The sequence below is a fragment of the Phalacrocorax carbo genome, chromosome Z, assembly GCF_963921805.1.
Source record: "Phalacrocorax carbo chromosome Z, bPhaCar2.1, whole genome shotgun sequence".
Classification (NCBI taxonomy): domain Eukaryota; kingdom Metazoa; phylum Chordata; class Aves; order Suliformes; family Phalacrocoracidae; genus Phalacrocorax; species Phalacrocorax carbo.
Window position 1 is genome coordinate 36,151,235 of NC_087548.1, and position 22,077 is coordinate 36,173,311.

Here is a 22,077-nt window from a genome sequence, read left to right on the forward strand (position 1 = left end):
ACTGGGACCTCTGTTGTCATGTAACTTGTCCTGGTGGCATTCAGAAGTGCCATAAAACTTTTTGGACTTTTTTTCCCACTTAAGTGCTAAGGGTTGTGATAAATAGAGTCATGTAGCACTAGTGTGATTGGTAGTGTTACTCTTAGAGGTACACCATCAAAAGCAGCAGGGAAATGTTAGACAAGTTAGTGCAGATAGACACAATGTGGAAGCACTTCATGCTGTAGAGCAAGTGGCATTGCTTTGCTCAAACAACCAATGCTTCCCCCTGGCTCAGCAGAGGTGCTCTGTTTCCTATCTCCCTCTTCAGTCCTTAAAGCTTTATCTGAGCTTTTTCCACCCTTTATTTAGAGACAGGATAGTGACTCCTAGCTTAGTACAGCTTAGATGAATATAAAAGAGCAAGGGGCATAGCAAAGAAACAGAGCTCCACAGAAGTGGAGGGGAGTCATGATAAACTGACTCACATGGGAGAAGAGAAACTCTTCCAGATGATCACAGCTGCAAATATTAGCATGCAGTGATGCTATGGGAGGAATGGAAAACTCAAGAGATGGAAAATCATCTAACAGGTACTTTTCATCTCTTTGTGCTAAAGAGGCAGAATCAGAGAAGGAGGAGCAGTGAAACTGAGGTGAGGCTGAAGAAGGGAAGATAAGCATGAAAAAATGCAGGGGGGAATGGGAGGCAATGACAACAGAGTAAGTTAGTTGGAGTGGAAAGAGAGGGAGAAGGGAATAGGCAGGCACAGAGAGCAAGAAATAGGCAGGGCACATACTAAAGAGACCCAGATTGAAATCCCATCTGTACTAGGAGAGTAGAAGTCTGGATAAATGTTACTCAGCTTTGAGCCTTGGTCGCTCTGAGGACCACTGTCGAAAAATAATGTCAGAACAAATGGACACTTATCTGTGTTAACAATAATTACAAGTGGGAAGAGAAAACACAAGATAGAAGTGTATCTAACAACGCTGAAAAAAGTAAATAGAGCTGTAAAAGAGTAACTCTCTCTTCATTATCGAGTAATTAAATCTGGGTGGTAGTTCTGGGAAATACGAGCTTCCATGTGAAAGACTTCGGTTGTACTTTGGCTTTGTTACAGTCTTTACCAGAACAACTTCTTAACCTTTATCGGTATCAGTTGTACTATACATCTCATAATACTCATAGAGACATGGAAAGACTGAGTAAGTGACTGCTTCTTAAAATGCCTAGAAATCCTCCAGTGGTCACAGCTAAACAAGTGCAAAGTATTAATTGAGATTGACAAACAGACCAATGAAGAATGAGAAGCAATATTGATTAAATAAATGCAGAACCTTCACATGCAAAAGCCACTTTAATTAATTGTGCATAATTGCCATTGCTGGGTTGCAATGCTAAACTTTTTTTTGTCCCATCCATATGATAGTTTGATTGCCTATTTCTCTTAATCTTCTTTATCACGAATAATAGCACCACTTTAAAGGTGTTCTTGTTATGAATGAAAAATACAGTAAATCAACTTATGGCACTTGGGAAAAAAAACTGACAGAAACTGCACATGACTTGTGATTATAGATAGCCGACTACATTGAACTGAAAGTATGATATCGTTATTACAATGACCTGACACCACTTGTCTACCTTGGAAACACTGATATCCTCAGAGCTGCTGTTTGTTTGTTTTCTTTCTAATGTTCCTTATGTTTAAGCGATGGAAGAAGCTGTTTGACAAGCTGTTAATTAAATAGCCCCTGCACTTGGGCTCTGTAGCAAAAGTTCAAACATCTTAAAAGGAGGCAAATAAGTACAGGCAGGAAAGTAAGACTCTAAAGTCTCTAAAAGAGGTCAGATAGTAACAGAACCCATGCTTTTCCGCAATCCTCCGCAGACAAGCAAATGGTGGGCAATATTGAATTTTAAGAACAGTAAAGCCATTTCCATCTGTGCATATGGTTAATATTTCACCTGCTTAGAAGGGATGAGGTGCTAAGGGATCACTCAGAGGAAGAACAGAAAAGAAATTAAGAATGGTGTTATTAAAGATGCTCAAATTTCTTTCTTTGGTCTCTCCCCAAATCTCTTTACTTAATTGGGATGCAAGAATGGTGTGCATGAATAATCTAGTTGTGGTAAACTAGGACAGCAAACGAAAACAACCCATTCTACCATGAGCAACTACATTTTACAAAAATTTGAGAGACTGTCAGTCAAATATAACACCCGTATATGTGAGCATGTAATTTGACCGTGCATATAACTAATTTTTCTTTAAAAGTCGTAGAACTAAATTATTTAACCTGCATTATGTATTTCATTATTTGAATGAGTTTGTTTCAGTTAATGGGATGCTGTCTTTTGTAAAAATGTCTAAATCCACACCCCCACACCCTGGATTGTACACCTTCTGAGAGTTTACTCTTAGCAGACTTCAGTGACTGAAACAGTTGTTCTTGCTCAACAGTTGTTTTAACCATACAGAACCAACACAGCAATGGGAGAATGAACCACAGTCCAATCTGGTCATCATCTGAAGCGTTAACTAAATTAATAAACTGGGATTGTGCCGATGATCTGTGGGCAAAGAAACATACATGCCCAAGTCAGCAGTGGCAGAGGATGTAATAAATTTCAGAGGGTTTTTTTCTTAATTTTAAAATCAGCAGTCTTGACAGTGAAACCACAGAGTCCGGAAAAGCATCACACTCCTGTTTCCAGTCTTCCCAAAGCAGAAAATAATATTGAATAATTTTGAATTTCATAAGTTTTCAGCATTGACACTGACGTGTCAATGCTGGACTACCGTAAAAGCTGAATGCCCCAGCTGTTCACTGCTAGTGACATAATTGCTCTCTAGCCCCTTCCTCTCAGAATAATCATAGTTAACTCAGACAGGTTTAGTAGGAGGATTTTTCTAACCTGGACTGTTTAGAGAGAACCTGGCTAGGGAGCAATTACGCATGTAGTTACACTAGCAAATGGGTGGGGTAAAGTATTCTCCAGTGGTGGAGCAGAGGAGAACACCTGGCAAAGTTAATTCTTCACTTAACTCAGCTGGAACCAAACCAGGGCTGGAGACTTACTGTTGAGCTGTTCTTTACAGCCTAAGTAATCTCACCCACATCAAGAGCCACTAATCCCATCATTTTGAGTAGCAGGTATAGAATCTGACCCAGAACGGCTACTGTTGTTGGCAGAATAATTTGTCATGTAAAGACAGTTGTTGTATTGGCTGTTCCCAAAGAGAGAACCTACGGGCTCACCAACAGCTCCACACCAGAGTAACTTAGTTCCTTGAGATAGGTACTTGATAAACAAACCTAGAAACTGAAGCGCTCCGGATGCCTACGGAGAAGACAGAGTTCACAAAGTTTCCCTATGTAGTTAGGTTTTTTTAGAAGGGGATCACGTCTAAAGATGAGAGAACAACTCTTCCTCTAATATAATTAATCCTGTAAGAAATCTGATGCGACTGCTGACCAGGTTGTCAGTCACTGACATTTCAGAGATAGGTATCTATTCACCAGAAACTAGGTTTATTGCACAGAGGCCAGAGAAAGCTTGCCAGGTCTTAATGCCTTTCAGCCGTTACTGGCAATGTTGTCACTGTGCCCAAATGTGAAAGGCAGTGTATCACATTACCTCCGCTGGCTTCAGGGTTCCTTTGCTTCCTGTGCTCCATTAATGCATCCACTGAATGAAGCAATAAATACTGCATTTTTCTCTGCCCACTATTATTTAGAAACATTATTAGTCAAAATAAGGGTATTACAAATAATCCCACCCGCCTTGCAGCACTAGTACACAACTAGAGTGGCACTCATTTCCTCTTGTTTCTCAAGTGGAGCAAATGGTGAGGTTTTCTCAAAAGTTGCGGAGAAAAAGTATTTTCTTTTTTTGTGGGAAGAAGGGTGTCATTATGGATCTTAAACAGAAAAGACAATATTTGGCAATACTAAACTAATTGATTTTGAGTGGGTACATACACCCTAAGATTTCTTTTTTTCTTTTCCTCCAAAAACAACTCAATTTAGGGAAAATGTTAAAATACTTTTAACACTTCCATCATAATTCAGGGGAAATTCAGCATGGACTTATGTCTCAGACCTTCCCAAGGCATTAGACTCCAATTTTGTACCAGCTTAACAAACCTTTTGCACTGTGGTTAATTCGTGAACACTGGAACTTTAACCAGGATTAAGTATTCTGGAATCTGTCACAACAATTCCATTTCCCCATTCTGGTACTTCAGTTAGTCCTTGCAGAAGAGACTTAGGGTAGAGAGTCTGTATGTTCCCAATAAATTCTGTATTTCTGAGCAAGTGTTCCCAAAGCTACTAACTTTTCTTCCCCTTCCCGCCTGCCCACCAAACAGTGACATCCATTATTTTGCCAAGTTACAAGTTTAAAATATTATTTGTATTACATTAGAAACAAACAAGCTAGTTTACTGGTGTACACTTCTTTAGCTACAGCATTATGGCAAATTTAAACCTTTTCCTAGAAATCTATATTTGCGTATTTGATATACAGTGAGTATGTATGAATGTATGGTAAGTTTACCAGCATTCACTGGACTAAGTTATAACTTAGACAGGTTTGCAAAGTTAAGTTAAAAAAGAGCTACACTTCCAGACTGAGAGTCAGATGTTCCTGAATTCACTGTGTGACAACCTACCAAATATCCCATAGCTCTGAAATATTCTGGATTACTTCTTTTGGTACTTGATACTCTTGGTTCTCCTATAGGAGCTTCATGTTATTTTGTCGGAAGCTTTTTGTGTGGAAAAGCTGAATTTGAAAGCCTCAGAGAATTCTGTGGAGAGTTCCAATTCTATAATGATGAGCTTCACGGGACAATGCCTTTTGCTCAAAGGAGACATTACCTGTAGTTCTCATCTTCATGCACTTTTATCGTGCTAGTGTGTTAGTACACATTTCCTTTCAAATTTCCTTGCATGCCCCTTTTCTCCTTTTTATCAGATAGTTGCAATAGAGTTTCATTTTAAACCAGACGCTTTTATTTTAAACCATGCTGACCAAGTCAGCATGTAACAGCTGCCCTTAACTTTCACTGATAATTGTTCGCCTGTCACTGACACAATATTCAATATAATGTTGTTGACTGTAGTAATGGTAAAATTCATGTGTTGAGGGCTATAATGTGATTGAGTTTTACCCAGATAAACTGCTTTACACCACTCGAATGTATAGGTCACAATCCCACTCTGTATAAACCTCTATGTAATTATATTACAAGCCATTCTTGCATATATTAAGATCATTTCAACAGATAATTAAAAGAAAATCAATACAAGCCTGATTCTACAACCTTCAAAACAAGAAAACTGCTGATTTCAGTCAGTCATCTTGTCTGTAAGGGACACTGAATTAGATTCTATGCTTGTAAGGTGTTACACCTAACTATTAATCGCATTTAGTAAACAGCGATTTTCTAATTCTGTATCTTAGAAAGAATGCATTTTTTATATGTATTCCTTTGCAAATCACATTTCTTCAGCACTCTTGATCAGTAGCAATCAAAATCCAGGAACCTAAAGTGTGATGTAATATGCACATAAGGCCATTACAGTATGTACCTCTATAGATACCTATCATATAGCTATCTAAATTATATATCATATCTATAATCTATAGATACTTATCCATACATATATATCATAAATACATCTATAGATATCTACTGTATAAATATAATGGATATATACTTACATGTAAATTTTAGACTGGTAATGGAAAAAAATGGATTATTTTGTATTTGAACATGTGTTACATTTAGGTTTTACAAAAGAGATGCCTGAGAGAATCCTAAAACAATTAAAGAGATTCATTCTGTATATATTCTTATACAAATAACAGGATCTCATTACTAAAGTAATGGCATTTTATTACTCTTTCGCTAGGACTGCTCTATTCAAAATATTTTTCTGTGAAAATCTGTATATAGAGCATTTAAGAAAGTACTTAAGAGCACAGAATATGAAGGTTTCCACAGAATTACATAAGGCTAATTTACTTCTTTCACACGAAGTGCAGAAAATTGAAGAGGAATTTAAAAACACAGCCAGAATTCCTCCAAGCAGGAAAAAATACCCCCATATTTTCTGTACAGTGCCAAGCATGCTATCGTTGCCTGAGAAAGTAAAGAAATAAATCAGAAACTAGAATTTTCAGTGTTTTTCAGGCTTGCCCACTTCAATAACTTGACAACTTCTAGATGATGCAGTACTCCCACAAAGTCAGTGGCAATTAAGAGAACTCAGAAGCATGTAGTATTAGATTCTCAATCAGAAATAGTCTTATAAAATGTAATAATTCACTGTGGAACCCAATAGATTATTGAATTATTCAGATAAGTAACCATTCATATTTATGAGCATACTCGTGAAGCAAGTATCTCCATTTTTTGTTTACTTATTTTATGTTTTGGTCATCATATCTTAACCAATCTGCATGTAACATTTTATTTAAAGCTACCTTTTTAAAATGCCCTTATAAACAGGATTTTCCTGTTAATACATTACACTGTAAGGATACTTCCCAATACAGCCATGATCACAGACCCCATTTCATCTACCACTTATTAAATATCTTGCTAAAGAGGGAAAGAAAAGATGAAGGAGTTGCTGCTTGGATCTTAGTTTCCTAAGTCAAACGGTAGCCCTTGAACACTTGCCAGTTGCCTTTGATGACCAAATCAGGCTTGCAGCTAGCTAACCTCAGTATTTGCAGTATTTAAGGTATTTCCTACAATAAGGGTAAGCAAGTACAAATAAATGCTACTGTACAAATGAACCTGCATTTTTTTAGCTTAGGAAAAATTGGATATTTTAGTTTGCCAACATGATAATCAGTCTTCAACATGCCACAATAAATTTACTTCATAACTTTCTACCTCTCCGGGTGCATGGTCACATCTGTACAAAAAAAAATATTCAGTTAACTGGGTTTGGAAGCACGCTTTGCTTTATTTCCTACCTGAAGGATATAGCCTCGAACATAGTCCCGAAGTGTCCATCCTAAGCCATGCAGAATATGCAACACTTCCTCTTGCTTCAGTACACTGAAGAGTCGGTCAAGTAGTATCTTCAGTCTCACAGGCACAGCCTGAGTACCATAAAGCATCAGGCTGCTGATGTCAAACACAACGTTGGACTGCACAATCTCCACTTGGGTTGGGTGGTAGAGGTGCTGAGTACTAAGCTTGTCCAAGGCTGAAAGAAATGGGTTTAAGTATAAGAGAAGAGATAAAGGAAAGACAAGAAACTAATCCCCCAAAATTACCTAAACACATCAAATTTGGCTGATGCATTTATTTTCCAGAGACATACCACCCGGACAATTCATAGAATCATAGAATGATTCGGGTTGGAAGGGACCTCCAAAGATTATCTAGTCCAACCCCCCTGCAGTGAGCAGGGACATCTCCAACTAGATCAGGTTGCTCAGAGTCCCTTCCAACCTGACCTAGAATGTTTCTAGGGATGTGGCATCTACCATGTCTCTGGGCAACCTGTTATAGTGTTTTGCCACTCGCATCTTAAAAAATTTCTTCCTTTTTTTCTAGTCTGAATCTACCCTCCTTTAGTTTAAAACCATTACCCCTTGCCCTGTCCTTGTCCTGTTGGCCTGACTCAGGTTCAGGACCTTTTACTTGGCCTTGTTGAATCATAAGTTTCACACAGGCCCATTTCTCGAGCTTGTCCAGGTCCCTCTGGATGGCATCCTATCCCTCTGGTGTGTCAACTGCACCACTCAGCATGCAGTCCGAAACAGGCCTAGTTTCCAAAGGTCACAATTAACTTTAATTCCTACAGCAGAAGGGTATTCAGCTGAGCCCCAGAGACTACAATACTCATAAGTTCAAAAGAAATTACAGAAAATTTATTATTAACTGATGACCAAGACTGAAGCTATGCAGAATTGATTGGGACTGATAAATGTTAGAGACTTAAACTCTAGGAGAAGAAAACTTATTACATGTGTAATAATTACATGTAACATGATATGCCATGAACATAGTAATGTGTCTGTATTTTACACATAAAAGACTACATGTTAATTGGATACACCCTAAATGCCAGCCTTTTAAATATGTTAAAATCTAGCCCCGATTTACTATAAATTGTCATTAATTCACTGCTGCTTTAGCTGGCTAGTTTGTTTTACCCTTCTGTGTGAATTTCATGTTATTCACTGTGACGTGAATGATTTAGAGATGAGGAGAGGGGAGGTTTGCAGGATGAAGGTAATTCTTATCCCCTTGTGAAGTTAGATATGATGGAATTGCATATGACATCGTTCACTTTACTGAGTATCAATGTTTAACATTCTTTCCATTTTATGGACTATGTTGTAACACCTAAGCTTCTCACTGCTTTTTTTAAACAAAACTTTCTGAGCTTTTGAAATAATTTTATAGGGACTTCTTCTCCCATACTTTGGTTTCTTCTTGGCTTATGGTCACTGGAGGGTTCATGTACTCTTGATAAATTGCCTTCTTAAATCCAGGGCGCAAAGGCCCTTATCATTTACTCGCTGACTTAATTCAACACATTTCCTGTGAGGAATACTTTGTCAAAGAATTCTGGTTTCCTCCTACCTCATTTCTTGCAACTGATTTGTCTGATCTTTCCTATTCTAGTGGTTAAGTCAACTTTGAATAAATAGTTTAAAATATTAATTTAATGTTCAAAAAAGATAAGGAATTGGCAAGCCTAGGGACTGCAGTCCTGTGTCTCTCCACAGGACACATACTGCAGAATGTGAACGGTGGGACTTTTCTTCCAAAAGCTCTTCTTCCAAAGTACTTCAGCTAGATAGGCTTCACAATGTAGGACTGATTTATTTACAAGGTCTAATGAATGGGGTTTGATTGAAGCTTAAACATGTCAAATACTTTTCTACATTTTTTTCCCCTTTTATGTATGATATTTTTGTAACATGGTTATTTTGCTATTACTGTAACAGATATGTCATCAAGGTACTCAGCTAGAAAAGCCTAGAAAATTAATTTTGTTACTGTGCAGGCTGTGCTATATGTGTGCTGATATGTATATATGTGTTTCTGGGGGGCAGAACAACGATTTGGAAGGAGTAAAATAAAATATTAGTATTTTATTTTTAATACTACTATTACTCGCAATAAGAATGCTGTAAATAATATTAGTGTTAACAGATGTAACACCTTCTACCAGACTATCAAAATAATTAAGCAGATCTGTATCACCTTGAGCTTTCCACATTCAGTCTTACAGAATGAGAATAGGGTCCAAAGAGGTTAACTGGCTTTTCCAAGTTTACAGGAATTCAGACCAGAGCCAAGACCTGGATGAATATTTTCTAAAATATTAATTGAACACTGACTGAATGAACACTCAGTGCTTTTTAATCACTGCATCATACTGTATTTCTAATATATCTTAATATTTGTTTTTGTTTCTCTTTACTTAACAGTAAACCCTATGCCTCTAGTGAGGAAAAGCAAGTTCTTCCATCTAAATAAGACTTGGCTTGCTGAAGATTTTAAGGTAATGATTCTATTTTGGCCCAAGTCAGAATGACTGTAAGACCTCTTTATCTAAAGACTATTAAGTGAACTATAAAACTAACAGCTAGAATGAGATTACAAAACTCTGCAGACATTTACCTACTTCATGTAATGTGACCACTCTGAGCAAAATAGCTTGGGAAAAGTTGAGATGGAACAGAAGTAAAGAAGAAATAAAAAAGGTCCTTTTAAATTACTAAGCACACTCTCTGACCCATAGGACTATGTGGAGATTTTCACAAGATTCCCTGTACTATCCCATTTATCTGCAACATTTGTTTTCAAGCAATGTTATCTATAGACATCCACTTCTCAGAACACACACACACACACAAATAGGAGTTAGTCTGGTGTTGGATTAACATTCCAAGTGACAGCGAAATTACCTCCAATTTTTATTTGTGGCCTTATAATGCACATTATGTAATAAACAAATAAACTGTGAGTTTTATCCTTTTGAAGTACAAGTCAGGATATGCACTGAAATGTGTAATCTATAACACAACAAAGCATGTATTTTTGCATTTTTGCATGGGTGTGTAAGAACATTTGCAAACTGAAGACCTCATGCTACAGACAAAAAAAAAAAAGGAAAAAGTTGCACATGAAGAGAAAGGAAAAGCACTCACACCCATATGAGAAATAATATTACAGTAAGCAACTGAAATTCTTTCAGATCATTGACTATTGAAACCCCTTGCACTTGGCATGGGAAAGAAACTTTCAACTATAATTTGTAATTTATAAAAATTATCTTATTTCTGTAAAAGAGATTGCGAAGGAAACAGCTTACAGAGGGAGACTGTCTTCTGTAGTACTGATTTCTACTCTGGTATCATTAGTGAACTAATGCTGGTGTTCTAGGTGGATTCAAGAGACCATTTATGTTCTTAGGCATATACTTTTTCAAATAAGAGGTAAGAGAACGACCTAAGTCTCATTGTTGGTTTTTCTGTAAAGACATGAGTATAAACTTTAGCAGCCTTCCCAAATCTCAGAGTAGATAGTTGTATTCTGCTGTCCTGAACTGGCCATCTAATTTCATGTGGATAATGCATTCCTCACCATTTTCTGTTCTAAACTACTGGTTGAACTTCTATATGCTAATGAACAATGCCATGTTTTACAGGTGAATACATTCAACATTATGCAGCAATGTATGGTAAGTGCTAAGGAGACTTCAAGATGAAACATGCTATATAAAAGAATAAGCTTTATCATACCTGAAAAATTACATAAATAGATGTGTCCTTATTAAGAAGGTATCAGTGACTGAACATCATAAACCACATATTAAAAGTCCCTTCCTGGTGCAGCATGAGGTATTACTCATACTTACACTTTCTGTGGGCTCAAAAGTTCACCCAGAAAAGTCTTAACATGTCTGTGACTTTTTGGTCGTAACCTGCACATTCTTCTCTGAAAACGTGACTACAGTGGGTTCAGCTAGGTGCCTAAACTAAGAAGGCTACCTCTCAACAGCCCAATTCAATTCTTAGCACTGCCCTGATAGTTTGATATTTCTTAACTCAGTGTGAGTAGAAATCTGTTCACGGACAGAGGAAGAAGATATCTAATGAATCTTTAAATCACATACTTACTGAGTTATCAAAATTTCTGTGGAACAGCCTAAAAAGGCCCTTGTGTTTTACTGTAATAACAGACAGCCAAGTAATATTTCCGTGGTGAAGTCTAAATTTCAAGTACTTGTTTCAGAAATTTTAACTATTAAAAAAGGGGGGCAAAAATGATGATAAAGAAGTAAAAGATGTTATAGAAGATTGCCTTCAACACCCAAAAATAACTGACTGGATAAGTAGTATACGAATTAGAACTTTTCAGTACTGTTTTTCTTACCTAACTCTGAAGTATCAAGTATGCACCATAATAATTTAGATGATTTAGATTATTTCAGTTGGAAGGGACCTACAAAGATCATCTAGTCCAACTGCCTGACCACTTCAGGGCTGACCGACAGTTAAAGCATATTATTAAGGGCATTGTCTAAATGCATCTTAAACACTGAAAGGCTTGGAGCAGCAACCCCCTCTCCAAGAAGCCTGTTAGAGTGTTTGACCACCCTTTTGGTAAAGAAATGCTTCCTAATGTCAAGCCTGAACTTCCCCATGTTGGCTTATCCACTCTACCTTCTTGAATAATAAACAAAATACTCCAGACTTTACAGAGACTCTGCTCAGCGTACTGTGAATTATTAAGAGAACTTTGAAATTGATACAGTGTCAATCTCCTCATTACAGCCTACAGTATTCTTATTATGCAAAATTCCAGCAAAAAACTTTGGACCTATTTGTAACAAATCAGTGAATGAACTTTTACGTTTCCTTTTTTTTTTTAATGTAGGAAAATGGGGGGAATGGTGTTTTGGGACCCCATGTAATTCAAGGGAAATGAAATACAAAAGATGTATTAAAATAAGGCTCAAATACTTGTTCAGTTTATCAAAAGCCATAAAAAAAAGACAAAATATTTAATTTCATCTATACTGTGGCCAGTTCATAGGTTCAGCTATGTAAATTTACTCATTAACCTTAGACCCCTTCCTTCCCAGTGTGCAGCGGACAAGGCCAACCAAATCAAAAGCCATGCTTCTAAGTGGATTCAATTTTTGTTAAGCGAAAGAAATATAAGTATGCAGTGATGAATTTTGTACTTTAGAGGTCTCATATAGTTTTTTGAATAGCTACAATAAAAGCATGATATTTTGCCTTTACTGAATGTAAAAGAATTTTAAATATCCTAGTTTTAATGCAATTGGAATTGTAATTACACATACTTCTTGCTAATTTCCTGATACTAGATAAATATTTAGGTATCCTAAAGAGGCATGAAAATATCTAGTGATACCCTTTCTCTAGCTGATTTGCCTGGCTATGTATCTCAGAACACCACAGAGAAGAGCCAGTAGATTGCAATGTGCAGGTCATTACGGATCTCACTCCATTTCAGTTTTAAATTTGTGCTCTGCAACAGTCCCACTCTAGATTTTCTTGCATGCTCTCTAGCCAGTTCTCTAACTTACCAAAGAGGGATAGATTTGGAGTGCATACACACATACACATGACAATACAGAATTTTATAAACATTATCATCTTTCCAGATTACTAGATTTGTTCAAGGGTCAACAGGAAAAATAAAAATGAAATTTTATGTCATCTGTGTCCAGACAATAACAGAGAGTTTTCCAGATATTTTTTCAACTAAATAATTGGGCCACTTCCTGCAGCAAGAGAAACTGAAATTAGCAGACAAATCAAATATACAATACCAACACAAAAAGATTCCATAATACTGTTGCAACAACAGCATGTTGAGTATGGTAAAACATACTATATTATTAATGGCAGTGTGGAACACTGTAGTTTGCTGTTGATTTTAGTGGCGAACATGAACAGCTTCCTATTTTCAGAGTTCAAGATTTTCTTCTTTTCCATCAACCACAGAAGGAGAAGTAACAACAAATCCTTTCAAGGTAACTCATGAACGACTAAAATGCTGGAGGGACAGATAAACTACTAGTGTCATTAGAAGTGGTCTAGCTAGCCTGCCTTAGGATGCAGATTTAATATCACCTGCAACACCATGTAATGTGGTGCATTTTGTAGGAGGAAAAATTGCTCAACAAAAATATCATGCTTAGAAGGTGACTACGGACAAGAAAACTTGTCAGAGCCTACTGAATGGCTCAAATACTTTCATGGCATAGGAAATTATCCCATTCACCGCTGGCACAAGCACAGACAGCATGGGGTGAACAGCCTGAATCAGTCTGGGTATAACTTCCAGCTACAACATGGCATCCTTTGGTGATCTCCATTTTACTTCTGTCTTCATCCCTTTCACAATTCAATCCAGATAGAAGAGACATTAACTTCACTAAGACACTGTGGATTTCAAAAGGTCATGGAAGGAGTGTAACTAAAGCATATGCTGCTTCACAGGCAAAACCAACTTTTCCTTCTGCCTTTTACTGTACTTAAAAGCTAATAATGTAAACCATTTGCCAAATGCATTTAGTCTCTGACAGAGGGACACATATGTGATCTTCTAATTTACAGCTTGCACGTACAGATGTTTACACTTAGTAAAAGGATTCTTAATAGCATTTCAAAATTAAATGTGTGTTGATAATAGGTGTTTCAAACCCAAACAACACAGCAACTAAACTGATAAATGTCTTCATGCCTCACCATGCCTCATTCTCTAACCACATTTTTATAACAGAAGAAAAAAAAAACCCCAGCACTTCAGTTGCATGTACACAAAATAAATGTTATTAAAAAATTCTGAATGAAAACTTTCATTAATTTTTATGTCTATGATCTGATTCCAAGTTGAAACATTTAGAATGCTACTAGGTTTATGTAGCCGAAAGCAGAACCACAGTTTGTTCACAGACGTTGCTTGCTGTCTGCAATTTTTTTTATCCCTTTGCAAAACTTTGAACCCCATCCAGCTTTGACACACTGCTTCTTCAGTTAATAACTATCAAGTTTCCCCTTGTCTCCTGTCTACTTTTCTTTGAGGCAATTGCGCACTCAGCACCCCGAGATAATAACACACATCTATAAGATAAAAGCAATGGCATTAATGTAATTGTCTGCCTTTCTCTCTTTAGCCTAATCTGTTTTTTTCCTTCAGTTTTGACTGCCTCTGTGACACCTGTTTTTGTCTCCTCTGATCCTACGACAGGTTTTCCGCTGACAAGGTTTTTGCCTGACAGAGATTCTGCCAGACAAGAACATAATAAAATATGAAGAACTGCTTGTCAGAGTTTCTGCCAATGCTCACATGAAATAAGGGGGAAAAAAAATCCTGACTTTTTTTTTAAAGGGGCCCTGTGCTGGTCGCTTTTGGCCTGTCAGGAAAACAGCCTCCCTGGCCAATTCCTGCAAGCCAAACAGGTGTTTTCTTTTATGCTTTCCTTCTACACAAAAAACTTTCGCTTCAACAGTGGAAAACATGATTACAGAGGAAAAAAAAAAAAAAAAGAACAAAAGCAAGACTCAAAATGCTTTCTCCTAAAAATGAAGGTTAGACCTAGCTTTGTGTAGTAGTACTTCATGAGCATGTTTTTAATTCATAATTGACCCCTTAAATAAATAAATAAAGTGGTAGGCTTTTTAACCCTCCTCATTGTTTATAGCTAATATGTTCAAAGGAACAAACTGTAAAGAACCTTCATTCCAAGTTTGCAGGAAAACATATGGGCTACTAGACACTTCATTTGTGGGCAGACTGCATGAAGGAAGACACCTGACTCTGGGGACCACTGTAGGGAAGATGAGACAGAGCCCCTTCTCTTCTGTGGGATTTGGACTTGCAGTGCTCTCTGTCAGTGTGTGTGTTTGTGCCTACGTAAAGGAGGACTTCAGCACTGATGACCACCCTGATGGAGAAACACATGCAGATTAATCATGTGAGTGTCCCAACACATAGCTGCTTTTGTGTGTGTTGGTATCATCTGTCACCTGCTAGAGACGGCAACTGTTGATCAGTCTCCATGGTGTCACAGACCTGAGTGCACAAACTGGGCTTCGTCATGCTGACCAGCCTCTCCAGAGATGTCCACCCTGCATTCTCAGCCTATGGGTCCAGGACTCCTACTAAAGCTCAGACCTGGACCTTCATTCCCTACCTAAGGTATATTGTAGGTGTGCCTGCCTGTAGTCCTCTGCCTGTCTTGTAGATGACCCTCAGACTCATATTACAAGCTCATCTTCAGCCCTGTCTCTGGCCTCACCTTCTTTATTCCTGATTGGAGCCCCTGGGTGGACCCTGACCTGACTGATTCCCTTGCCATGCCTGAGGTTGTCAATGGATCCAGTTATCAGCACCTGGTTCTGTCTACTGTGATCAGACCTCGAGAAACTGTACCCATGGTGCAGGCATGGCCAATGCTGGAGTTGCCCTTGACTCCTGGCTCAGACCTCTTTGCTGCGCAGATCCACTTTTGCGGCTCCTTGACACATGGATTGACAATGTCATTGTTGAAAGCTACAATATATAATGCAAGCTACTAAATGAACATCTAATACCTTGACTACTCATTCAACTTTGATGTTTCCTATCTGTTGTCTCCAAAGCCAAATCATTCCATCCTACCAGCCATTAACACCTTCTTAAAAATATTCTTTCCCTTAATAACGGTGAGATAGGAATTAGTATGTATTGTAATGGTCCTAATATCATATGGTTGACATACTATATACAGTGAGACAGAAGCACATTTGGGAGTCCTGGATTGCGGTCTGGATTTGGAGGATTTCCATCTTACTCCAAATGCACCTCAAATTCCATTAACTGTGATCCACAGATTCACCAAAAGTCTAGGTTGGAAGGGATTTCTGCATATTGTTTGGCACAGCCTTCTACTGAGAACTGGGCCTCAGATTAGGTTATCTCTGGCCCTGTCAAATGAAACTTTGATACTTACAGTAGGGGAAATTCCACCACTTCTCTAGGCAACCTATTCCATCTTTTACGCAGCCTTGAAAACCATAATGAAATGCAACAGGCACTGCCCACCTGTTAACATCATTCTGTTTCGATGGAGTACTGTGTTGTAGAGGCATTTCACAAAGCCAAGACCATGGCAGCGTTTCAGTCTAGGGTGTAACTCTGGTTCAAACTACGAAATGCTTTCCCATGTGTGCTAACCCACCTCAGTTTTCTTAGGAAATCCTGCTGTCCTGAAGTTGTTGACAGCTGAAGATGTACAGACCCTGGGAAGACTGGTTTGTACAGCTTAGTTCTACCATTCATAAACATCAATCTTTATCACCCCAATTCACGTACTGTGACCATCTCACAAAGCTCCTGTTAAATATACTTCAGAAAAATTGACTGTAATCAATTGGAATGTAATTAGAGAAAACTTTGAGACTCATGTTATACATTTCTTGTATTATCTTTTCTGTTTCTAAAATCCAGATGGAAATAAGATAATAAAGTAACACTATTGTCTGCTAAATTAATCTGGGGCAAGTTTCCCCATAATGCTACAGCTCAAATTGAAATTCTTCCTAGCAGGTAAAAAAAAAGTTTTTTCCATTGAATTTCACAGTTGCAAAACAGAAAGCTGAGGTAAAGTTACCCATGGTATTATTGTTACTTTGTAACATCTGAAAACAGTATGAATTTTTCATTCAGGCAGTCAATCCCATTTTAACCTTATGAAGCTATATGGAATGGAGTGGTAGGGTTTGTTTCACTTAGAGCTCCTTCAATTTGTGTTCTGCTTAACCTAGTGAACTCCAGTTAATTAAGATGTTCCTATAAACAATTAAGATTCTTGTAGGATCGTTAAGAAGATATAAAAATTTATGATGTAATAAAGTGTAATAAAATGATAAAGTGGTTAGCATATCACAGCCCTTCATGTGCAGCAGCATAGGTGTTAAAAGAGACAAGTAATCAGGTACTGTCTTCTAACCATCCTGGAGAACTGTGGATGCATGTTGCAGAAGTCCACCGCTGCTGCCCCACAAAGCCATTAGTGATTTGCACTCTCAAGTCCCACAGACTTTAACCTGCTCATCTGGGAAAGAAGCAGCAAGCACCAGACCTTCTCTTGCTCTTATCTGAACCTATGCCATGCAGTGAACTTCCTATCACCACATGTAAGGGGGTGAAGCAGCCTCTATGTGTGAAAGAGAAATTCCAAGTGTTATTTAAAAAAATCATTGTTTTTATTGGCTTTGCTCCACCTTGCAAAAGGTGTGTCTATTTTTTTCCTTACTGGAGTCTCTCCTTAAGAAGGGTAAGACATCATTGTCCAAGGCATCTAGTATTTTATCCTATGGCATTGGGTGTACTAAATGGGATGAATCCTTCTCTCTAAAATGTAAATAACAATACCTTGCACTTTTGAAATACTTTTAGTCTAAAACTCTCTGGGCATTTTATAGCTAGTCAAGGGAGATCATAGCTATAAAGGTGGCTTGTATTTCAGAGTTGCCAGTGGGTATCTGACAGTATTAATGCCAGTTCTGTGAAAGCACAAAGTGTGATTAGTAAATGAAAAGTTTTTCCGACAACAAAATGTTCATAATGAGAAGGGGCTTCACTTTGAGATGTGAATATAGCCCAACCCAACAGAAAAAGGCACTATTCTTCAGAATGGGTCATGGCTTGTTTAGGGCTTACCAGGCACTGGAGCAGTCCTTACCTGACTGCATAATGTCTGGTCAGGGATAATCTCACATGACCAAAGGACAATGTCCAATGGACACTGGCATATTCAAACCCATGGCTGTGAGCCAACAAAGTTGGGGAGGGGGATAAAGTTCTAACCTCTTCCTGACTGCATTAAGATGTCCTGGGGGTGGCAGGAAAGAAAAGAACAAAGATTTTATTCTAGGTAGGCCCCCAGGGAAATCCAAGGAGGTGTGAATGTGAACATATGTAAGTTAAAGCCTGTGGTTTACCCCCAAGGAAAACCTTACTCAACACCTGAGGATGTAAAATTTACATGAGGACTAAACCCGTGACCATATGGTTGTGTAAGTATCAGCTGAATACAAGGGTGGAAAAGGAAGGCTTTTTATTTGATCTTGGGGCAACTAAGCATTATTTCCTTTCTGTCACTTCTGTCTTATAAACCTTTGAAACAATATTATTTGTCTTGGATGCCCTAATACTTGGACATTCTTATTTACTTTTACCTCAGCTTGACTTGATCTTGGAGTAACCCAAAGTAAACACTACATCACATCATTCCTACCAATGTGGCAGGCTTTAAAACCAGATAGTGGATCAGATTACCCACAAGATAGTAGAGTACATCTTTTCTGTGCTGTATTGGCCGCTTTGGGAATTGCTGCTGAAGGGAAGCAAAAAGGGATGGCATAGGCAGAAGGGGGGACTTTAAAAAGTGTTTACCAGTAACGAATGTTAATCAGGTAAGGTTCCTGGAAGCAACTGAATAATGAAAAATATGCCTCAGCCTTCAGGGTCAAAAAGAAGTTATAACAGATGGATTAAAATTATTTTGTCAGTAGAAGACAGGAAAAGCCAGACTAGATCTAAAATAGTTTTGCTTTAAAAGTCATGAAAAGCTAGCCTTTGTTATCAATGAATTGTAGATAATTGCTTTGCTAAAAATCTCTACGTAACTAAAAAAAAACCCTCAAATCTATGATGTTCTTAAGTAATTTTAAAGCATTTTAAAGAATTAAATAAACTGAATAGAAGGAAACAAGTATGTTCAGTATGCTAAAACTGTGATTATTTTTTATATCCTATTGTACAGTACAAAAATAACCCAATTATTTTACCAGTAAACTATAATAACAGGATTACATTTCTCCTTGTCTTTTTAAGGATTTATGGCAGTTCTACTGGCTTTTAGAGAGACTCTAAGATCTGTGAAGTGTTTTTGTTTTGTTTTCTCTTGTTTTATTAGAGATGATCTTTGATTTTGCAAATCTGGATTTATTTCACTTAACAGCTTTAGACTGGAACACTGCTGATTTCTGTTTCAACATAGCATTCCTCTTCCTTCTTGCCTCATTCCCATACAACTCAGATTTAAAATCTAAACCTTCTTCCTAGATCAAGTACTTTCAGCAACTTTGGGGTAATGGAGAGATGAAATTTCTAAAATTTCCACAGCATTCTTCTTTTCCTTTTATTTATTTACACCTGTCCTTCTTTTCTTTTGTTCTCACTTCATGTTTCCTTTACGTGACAATTTCATGAACTACCACGTGGAAAATCAGAGTACTCAACAATTGTGAATGAAGAAGTCACAGTCATGTCATGCATCTCACTTCAGAACAGAGCATTCTCCATTTTCTAGTGGAGGTTGTTGTTTTCATTGTTAGTCTCATTTACAGGAAGCATTATATAAATACTGGCAGCAGAAAACTTCGTTCACAAGGTGAAATTGTAACCCACCTGGCAAGTCTTTGGGCATGAGTATTCACTGAGTGGCAGCTTTTAAACTGGTAAAGAGTAATGGATTTGCCCTGTGTGCCAAAATCTACTAGTTAATGTCATTTTCATGAAAACTGAAAGGAACTTAATCTCAAAATTACTAGAGAAAAGGCACAGCCAAGTTCTGACTGAAGATGGGGCCAAATGTGGCCCCATCATACCTCAGAGAGGTACTAAACCCTACTTGAATAAATAGCCCAGCCCCGAGCTGCGTCGATTGGCATGACGCAGGTGAAAAGACAAAGAAGATCACTAGGGGACTACGGACCAGCTTTCTCTGAGAGAAAAAGAAGAAGGAAGACAGCAAAAGTGTTCACAGGATACTTAATTTCCTACAGTAGATTGAAGCGTGTGAAATTCAGCTAGTCTGAGAATGCACAGTATACCAAAACATCTGAAAAGAATGCTGCTGCTGTCTGATCGAGTTTTACCAGTGATCAATTTGAGGGCAAGACAGAGAATTAGTATTTCTAATTTTCTGACTCTCTTTGAAACAAGATGACAATGATTTCAGACAAATTTAATAGTATTATTATACTGTGTTTTTTTTAATCACAGCAAAGTCTGAGATACTTAAACTAAAATAAACAGAATGAATGTCATAAACAATAGCTTTAGTCCACTATGACATATGTCACCTTAGCGCACCCTTTTAGAGCAAAAACAGGTATGAGAGGTTAGACTGTTATTTCCCATTGATACTTCATTGGGTCTTCTGATTTCTTGGACTAGGTATAGTAAAAGTATTTCTGCTAGCAGTACAGTAGTTGTTATTCTGACATCAATGACAAGCATACAAAGCAAAAAGCAAAGTCAATGAGATCAACATCTTTTTATTGCAGACTTCCTTAATTTTTTTCTTCATAGGATAAGATACTTCTGGTAGGGTAAGCGGGTAGCAAATAAAGTGGGTTTTTTCCATTGCTTCAACAAAGTCTGAGTAAGTGATTTTTGTGCTAAAGCTAATAAAATGTCATGGCTATCTTCATAGTATAATGTTACTTCTAATGTAACAAAAATATCAGAAGAAACTAATTCAAGCACTCAAGAAACTCTTCATTTTTTTGGTAGTCTTCTTACTCCTACATTATTTAAAAGCCACAAAATAGCAATTGCATGTGTTAAAATAATTCTTCTTAAAAAAATCAACTATTACATTGTGATAAGATTTTATTTTTCACCATATTGACACTACAAATTAATTAAACATTAAAAAAAAAGAAGGAAAAACATCTAATTGTTACCTGCTTGAGGCCTAGGAAATGCCTTGTCCAATTTAAACTTCTTTCTTTATCATTTTTTTTTTAGAAAGTAAATCCCCACCCAAGCTGACAATATGAAAGCCAGGCTTCAGCTGAAAACAAATTAAAACAGTCTACTTATCCAAATCCCTTAAAATATTAAGAGATTCACACCAGCAATAGCCCGTTCTCCTTTATGCACAGCAGTACAAGAGAATGCTGGTATGCTCTAAGCAGCTTTTGGCTTCAGCCTTAAAGACACTGATGGTAGGATTACCACTGTAGCAGAGGGGTGCAGGGTCAAAACTTGATAAGCTGAACTTTTGCCAACAGAAACATTTATCTTGCCACAAAAGAACTCCTCTGATGAATCTGTTCATGTATTGACAATCCTACTTTTGGCAACTCCGGACAGAAGAAACTAAACTTGTAGGAAACCTTTCCTTTCAAGATGTGTGCAGCTCAATTCTGGTGAGTCAGGAAAAACATGAGAAACACAATGGAAGCAGGAAAAAAGAAAACAGGCCAGCAGTTGCTAAGTGCAATAATACTGGTGTGGCTGTTTGCCCTTTCCTCCTCGCTCCAAGAATTCCAACATTTTAAATGGCAGTTATTAACATGAATTAACTCTGCACAGATTAGTCAAGTACAGCATGAGAAGACTGCAGTTCTAAGCTATTTTTGATCTGTTCAGTAAATTATGATTCTAGATTATCAGAACTGAATAACTTCCTGTTGGAAACACCTATTCTTTGATAATTACATTCAGTAAAGCACTACATCATGTGTCAAGGAGCTGAGTTGAAATTCATTAATAAAAATCAGAAGGAAACCCTTTAATTAACGCAGCAGGAAATACTATTTGCATTCAAGGAACAACTTCTCAAAGTGCCACGCTAACAGTCTAAAGAAAATCACTTCTGAACAGCAACCTGATTCAGTCATTTTGAAATCCAGGCGCTACAGTGAAATGAATTGATCAGTCTCCCAAATGCTGCCCTCAAAATCCTGGAAAACAGCTAAGATCAAGAATTGAAGCAGGTGCACCATAGTCTCCAGGAAGTAATTCATAAGCCTGTGCTTTGAGTATGTATATGAAACATACATCTGACCTGTCTCACTCTGCCATAAAATGTAAATACTCCAGACAAATGTACACAAAGGGTACTAAAAAGAAATAAATCAGAGAATTCTTTGCTTGGTGCAGTGGTAAAACAAACACTTTCTAATAATATATAGCTCTATTAAGTTTTCTGTTTGGAATGTTAAGCACTCAGGTACAGTGGCAGGTGGTGCATCCTTGATCATCATATTCACCTTTCAACT

The 22,077-nt window shown here is 37.5% G+C and overlaps 1 protein-coding gene across 12 annotated transcripts in view; it reads right to left on the minus strand.

Annotated features, from left to right (window-relative positions):
- The window catches only part of BNC2 (basonuclin zinc finger protein 2), a 326,513-nt gene that overhangs the window by 94,694 nt on the left and 209,742 nt on the right, over positions 1–22,077 (minus strand). For all 12 annotated transcript variants that reach the window (XR_010370492.1, XM_064437881.1, XM_064437882.1 and 9 more), the window contains one exon: positions 6,982–7,217. Coding sequence is in view for 11 of the 12 variants with exons in the window: in XM_064437881.1 (XP_064293951.1) it covers positions 6,982–7,217 (236 nt within the window). In the remaining variant the exon portion in view is untranslated. The remainder of the gene's footprint in view (positions 1–6,981; positions 7,218–22,077) is intronic.